General features: G+C 44.2%; 1 protein-coding gene across 1 annotated transcript in view; it reads right to left on the bottom strand.

Moving 5' to 3' along the window:
• Nucleotides 1-43: 43 nt before the first annotated feature.
• Nucleotides 44-6,971, bottom strand: part of UBE2F (ubiquitin conjugating enzyme E2 F (putative)) — a 54,387-nt gene continuing 47,459 nt past the window's right edge. Inside the window, exon 10 of the mRNA XM_057389888.1 lies at nucleotides 44-2,114. Within this exon, the coding sequence (XP_057245871.1) occupies nucleotides 2,064-2,114 (51 nt within the window). The 3' untranslated portion in view covers nucleotides 44-2,063. The remainder of the gene's footprint in view (nucleotides 2,115-6,971) is intronic.

The raw sequence follows: 6,971 nt of genomic DNA, 5'->3' as shown, positions 1-6,971 counted from the left end.
CGCCCCCCCCCCCCATCTCTGGATGAGAACAAACCAATGCTCAGGCTTTCTTGTACAATATTTAACAGTATCSAAACTTTATTATTCTGCTCATCTCCTCCAGGCAAGCAACAATACAGGGAAGGGGTTAAACAGGATTATTCTGGGAGGCAGGGATGGCTTTGATGGCTGCAGCTCTGTGCTCAGGGGGCTGCTGGTATCCTGACACAGCTTTGCTTGGGTGCCCTGGGCAGCACCCTGGATTTGCTCTGCCCTGGGCACATCAACAGCAGCTTCCCAGCATGAGTGGGGAGCCACCCACGGTGATAGCCCAAGAAATGGGGACTGTGACCCCTTCTCCTGAAGGATGGAGCATGGTAACAGTACCAGGGTGCCCCTATGGCAAGGARCACTTTGTTATTACTGCAACCTGGTTGAGTTTTCAACACAAGAGATTCAKTCTGATGCCATAAAATCTATTTCCCAACCTTGCTATTTTTGTGTTCTACTCCTTACCTTTGCTGACATGTTTTGGCAGCAAAGATCCCTCACTGCACTGGCCTACCTAAAACACTGGGCTGATCCACACTTCATCGTGAATAGTAGAAGAGAGGTGAAGCTCTCCTCCTTGGAGATATTCCAATCCCTGCTTCCTCAGACCTCCACAGCAGCTGCAGGAGCTTGTGCAGCTGTAAAGGAAAGGCACAGGGAWACTCAGCGCACAAGTTCCATGCTTACAGTCTGCACCCCAGCTCTGCCATGCTCATGATAGAGATTTTTGATTTCCTCCCGTGTGTACAGAGGAACAGCAGGAAAGAATGAAGGAGGGGATAAAATCCCAACAGTCGATGCCCAAGTGTCACACACATGCTCTGCAGAAATCACACAAACGTTCATTTCTCTGGTTTATAAAAGCTCGGGCKGGTTCCATCAGCTCCTCTGTGTGATCCCAATCCCAGGGGATGCCCAGGCAGCTCTGGCACATGGACTGAAGCCACTCCTGAGGTACGTGCTACTCTCCTCTGCAGGCTCTCTGCTCACACAGTGCCATCCACCTCCTCACAGAAAAGGCAACTGCAGCATCACATCCTTCCAAATCAACAAAGCCAAGTGTGCACCAGTGGGGGGAGATGCACTGTGGTTCCCATCTGTGTCACTCCCTTTCAGTGCAGGAATGTGGAGAACACAATTAGGTGTTCTCCAGGGAATGGTGCCTAAGGTTACTCTCATCAGATCAAACAGCATCTGATGCTCCCTCACCACATCCCGAKTGGAAAGCCAAAGGCAGATTTCTTAAAAAAAATCTCCCTTTCATTAATTTTTTCACAGAAATATATAATATATATAATATATATATATAAATTTTACTAATACTAAACATTTACTTAAGTTACGTATTAGCCTGTATTTCTTTTAACTACTTCACACCATGAACAGAAACGAGAAAAAAAAAGTACTGCAGCCCAAACAGGGCCTGAAATTAACAATGTAAAAATTCCAAACTGCGACAAAAACATACTTACATTAAATAGCATCGAGAATTTCAATACCAGAAGTAGAATCTCATTTTGCACTTCCACTCTGGCAAGCTCTAAGCCTCAGCTGAGTGACTCTTGGAAAAAGCTCATATTGTTTCTGCTCATCAAAGGCAACAGTTTTGTGATTTGGTTCACAGGAGACCATTTATTGCCAACTCGAAGTGTTCCAAAAACACACCACCTTTTCTGTTTGGGTTTGTTTTTTGCCTTCCCCCCTCCAGATTAGGCAAGAGTTTAAAAAAAAGTGTAATTACAATTTGAATAGTGATTTAACTTCTCAAGCATATCTCATCAACAGGATATACAGTACAGTTCAGAAGAGTAAACATTTGTAAAAGGAAGCAGACAACTTTTTCAACCAACAGACACAATTTCTTGCTGTATTTATGCTGAACTCTCCTTTGAACATGGACAAGTTATGAAGTTAGTTTTCTTCTTCAGTACAACATGGACACAGGACTGGTACAATCCGGGCTGGTTTGGCTGCTGTTGAACTTAAGGACAACTCTAGAGTGGAGCCACGGTCCTGCCATCCATCCCCCTTCATCATCTTGCGTAGCGCTTAATGTAATCTTCAACTTTATTCCGAAAGTCCTCCTAGAGGGAAGCACAGGCAGGGTTACCCGGGCATGGCAGGGATGGACTCACCTGGGCTGCTGGATCCCCACGTTGGCCTGGCAGGTGAAACTCCCAGCCAGGGAAAGGGCTGTGCTTCTCCCTGAGCCTTGAATCCTTACACAGAGCAGTCTGTGCTCCACACAAATCTCCACAGTGGAATGAAGCAGGAAAAGAGTTTGCCATGCCCAGCTATGAACTTAGGTACCCACAGACTGCCTGATATTCCGTAACCTCTGTGTCCAGGGAAGAGCATACAGTTCTGGCAGGTTGTGCTTATAAAGCACAGAGATGCCGAGCAAGAGAAATTCAGACATTGTGTGATCCCTGTGCAAGCYGGGCTGTTGGGCAGACACCACATTCCTGGCATGTTATTCTGAGCCTGAACCTGACAGCCTGGTRTTGAATTAAGTATGTTCCACCCAAACACACCGAGAGGCCCGTGCTCCAGAGTGCATTCTGCTGGATTTCCAGCTCTCACTTTTGTGTTAAGTTGCTGGAATATAAAGCAGGAAAACCTGGGAAATTTATGTACTTACATCTGTTTTTTAACAAAAAAAAAAACCAACCAAAAAAACCCCAAACCCCACAAAATAGACAACAAAACCAAAAAATCCACAAACGCAAAATGAAACAAAAAACAAAGAAAACCTCACATAAAACACAACCAAAAAAACCAATGCACGCAATAGATGAGGAGGTTTTGAACACTGTCCTGGTACACTGRTGCTGCCTGGAGAGCAAAGGCCATGGAAGCACTGAAACCCTCTGCTTTCACTAGAAAGGGCACAAAATCCCACTTGCCATGACCTGTGGGATCACAACAAGGCATAGTCCTGCTTGAAACAATGTCACTTGTCAGCTCCAGGTTTGCCAATACATAAATGAAGCCTTTCAAACACATCCCATGTGTTTTGGTACAGAGCTGGACATCATATCACACCAGGAAGGAGCAYGAATATGACCTTTCTGCATTATTCAACATCTGTACTCATCAGTATTTCCCTGTCTCCAMCATCAAATTCAAACACTTCACATCAGTCCCCTTTATGATGGTTTGGTTGTCCCAAGTTTAAAATCCAAAAGGATCAAAGACAACCCATGATCCATCAAAAACACTGTGTGATTTCCCTTTGCAGCTGATAAAGTGCATCACAGATGTCCATAATTATGTGCAACATGCTTGGAATCTCGATGTTTAAGATGGAGTTCAAGGCAAAAAATATCCTATTAAAAATACGGCTGCAGAAATCCCATTACTCCTTAGGGACAGGCTGCCTGCTCTTCTTAGGTGAAAGGAGCAGCTTTTTTAGGTCCAGTATGGCACCAGCTAAAGGTAATATTGTGTGTAGTGACTTTCTCACTCTGCTGCAAGCACACCCATTTCTCCCTCATCCAACTGTGTGTTCAGTGCGTTAAAAAACTGCCACTACAGAGCTAATGCCATATTCAGCTGAAATAAAATTTCCAGACCCAGGCAAATTCAATCCATAGATGCAGGTTATGATAGCTATGGTGCAAACTGAACTCACTGAGGGCTTGTTGCACATTATTTTCCGCTAAAAGAAACTGAGCACAAGGCTAAAAACACCACTGGACACACAAGACCCAAGAGCAGGGCAGTGCAGACAGCTCAGTGCACCCTCAGCTCTTGCCTCTGTCCCTTTATGAGTTATTGAACAGGAAGCTGGGCTCTCTGCAATGACTGAAGAGAAGTAAAAGCCTCAGTAAAGAAGGAAGGCTCCAGAAAGCCACTCAGCAGGCTGGGCTGAAGGACCTGATGGTGTTGGCAGGAGCACTTTCACAGGGTASTCACTGCATGTGGAGCTGGCTGTGAACAGGAGGGGCTCATCCCAGAGCTGCAATCATTCCATCCTCACATGCCATATGGCTCAGCACTTCCTGATTAACGGGGGGCACTTCTCTCTGGGCACAGCTGCTTGTGTGCAACACTGAATAATCAGAAGCAAAAAAATTAAGCAGAGAAGGACGTACTCTGCATTATAAAGAGGCACAGATAAAATCCTGCTAGGAATGCTAAGGGAAAGAAGAAGGATTCCTAACATCCCTGCAAGGACATCACCCACAGAAAWCATCCTCGGTGTTTAAACAAAGATGCTTTGTTTGTACAAAGAGGTTTAATAAATAACCTTTGCACAAATAAACATTTCTGTAAGATAAACAGGACAAGGGGCAATGATTTTAAATTAACAGAGGGCAGGGTGAGATGGGAAGAAATTTTTCCCTGTGAAGAKGGGGAGGCCCTCRCACAGTYTGCCCAGAGAAGCTGTGGCTGCCCCATCCCTGGAAGTGTCCAAGGCCAGGGTGGACAGGGCTTGGAGCAACCTGGGATAGTGAAAGGTGTCCCTGTCCATGGCASGGGGTGGAACTGGATGAGCTTGAAGGTTTCTTCYAACCCAAACCAGTCYGGGATTCTGTGATGATACTGAAGAGCACTTGGGAGAGGATCTCCAGAGCCTTAACCCCGAAGAGAATTTATTTCTACCCTTTCTAAAAGCACGTGGACACACATTCCAGAACTAGGCACTGTTTCAGAAACTGGGGTTTGACCTGATCTGGCAACTCTGGGAAAGGAGACTTTAGTTTTTCAGCTGTTTATACTGAACCAAGTGATGCTCATTAACTGCTTGTCTTTTAATAAGCTTTTAATTTGTAATCCCAAGAAGATCTGCTCAGTTATGCAAAGCAAACACAAGACTTTGGTGACAGCTACCAGAGAAGTTTCAAAAAATACTGATGGAAGCTTTCTCTTGGGAATTTTTTCTATCTATTTAAAACAAATGATGTGTAAGAATTACCCAAAAATTTAAAAAAACAAAACAAACAAAAAAAAACCCAACAAAAAAACCCACAAAACCAAGAAAAAACAACAAAGCAGATTCAGCTTGTTTATCATCCTTAATATAACCACTACTGGTATTTCACGCACTGCACTATTTGGCCAGTTCCTGCAGGAAAATGTGCAGTTTACCACATCTGTCCCTTGGCTCTGACTACAAGCACCCAGATATTGTGACAAACTCTGATCCACCTTCACATCTACAATTTTGTAAAATTCAAATGGAGACAGAAAAGGATCACAGATCAATAGCTCCTCCTGCCCTTCCTTCTTTTGTGCTAATTTTTTTAAAGCATCTCTATTTTAACAGAAGACTATCTGAATTCACCATTTATCACCAAGGTGAAAATCCAAACAACCTCTGCTAGGACCTGTGTTTTTAAAGTGATTAGAAAAGGGGACTCCTGAGCACCAGTAAAACAACATTCATTACTGAGCTCAGCCAAAGCTTTAGGAATATAATAACCAGGTAGATTTACCCATTARCCCTATGAAATATATTGAAARCCACCTTTTCTTTCTTTTCTCCCTYGCAGAAAATAATAAGTATTCACACCCATCAACCCCCACACATCCCCTCCCATTTAGAAAGCAGCTGAATGAAACCTTTGAGTAGTACACAATTCTCAAGTATGAGGTGTTTTTTTTCAATTTGTGCTCCTGCCTTGCTCTCATTCCCATCATTGTTTTATTTAGCTCAGTCTCTACACGATGTGAAGAGTTTTCCAAGCTCTGTAATTAAATTTTAGTTCTCTGAAGAAAGAGAAGACTGGAGGATAAAAAACCTATACAAAGGTATCTCCCACGAGCTCTGTGCCTAGCAGGTGCAGTCAAAGCCACATGGATTTTCAGGGCCTGCGACCCCTATTTCTGATTTTAAAATTCTTCTAGACACCAAGCAATTGTGATTTTACAAAATTATGAGAAAATGCTTTAGCAGATTTCTCAGTAGCTAAGTTCTAAGGAGAAAAAAAAAGTGACATATTTATTGCAGGGAAAAAAAACCAACCAAACCCAAACTACACCACAGCAGCTATTTGGGAAAAAGCAGCATTGTGGGGAAGAAGAGAAACACTATGGTTTGGACCTTTTAAAAAAAAAAAATATCTCTACACAGAGCTAGGTTACAGAATTGGTGTGGGATGCAGTGACCTGTCTGTCAGGAYAGAGAGAAGCTGAAGAGACACAAAGACTTATTAACATGCTGAACACATTTGCACAGCCATTTATTTGAGATTATTTGAGATTTCACATCTTAAGCAGGAACCATTTCCCTCAAGCTTCCACAAATTTTCTGCTGTCTGCCAGTGGAACAAAGATAAAGGAAGAGAAACACTCTCTGAAGTTCCTCAGAGAGGAAGGGGCAATGGATTAGAGGGCAGGGATAAATACACCTAAATCCTGGTTGTGAAAATGCAAGAGAATGAGCCAGACGAAGAGGGCAAAGCACTTTCCAAAAGAAAATGTTCCCTGGATCAAAGGTAATGTGGGTCCTGACTCTTTTGCCAAATTCACCCATGGGCTGGAGGGAGGTAGTGGAGGCTGGCGAGTCCTCTGGTGCCACAGGACTTGGGATTTGCCCAGACTGTCACAGATCTCTTAYTGACATTTCTGATTTCACCCCGGTTGCTGAAAACACAGAAATCCTCCTGGGAGTTAACCCAGGGAGCAGAGACTGCTGGCGACCTCAGTCCCTGAGCTCAGGAGCTGGTCTCCTCTGCTCCTCCAAAGCTCCTGAGGCTGGCCTAGGCACACTGCCCACCTGGCCAGCTGTGGGAAAGGTCACACAATAGSCTTTCAGGAAAATTACCTGAATTATCCCAATTACACTGAGGCTGACCTCCTCTGAGCTGCAAASACACTTCCACCCATGGGACGCCACTCACTCCCAAGGGAGGTTCTGTCCTTGGGATGCGAGATCCTAATGGATAAATGACAAGCACAGAGGAAATGGGAGCTGCCTGGGTCTGGCCAGAGGG

The sequence above is a fragment of the Malurus melanocephalus genome, unplaced genomic scaffold (assembly GCF_030028575.1).
Source record: "Malurus melanocephalus ecotype Western Australia unplaced genomic scaffold, MMel_1.1 scaffold_20, whole genome shotgun sequence".
NCBI lineage: Eukaryota > Metazoa > Chordata > Aves > Passeriformes > Maluridae > Malurus > Malurus melanocephalus.
Note: the sequence above shows the minus strand (reverse complement) of the source record. Positions and strands in the feature narration are given on the sequence as shown.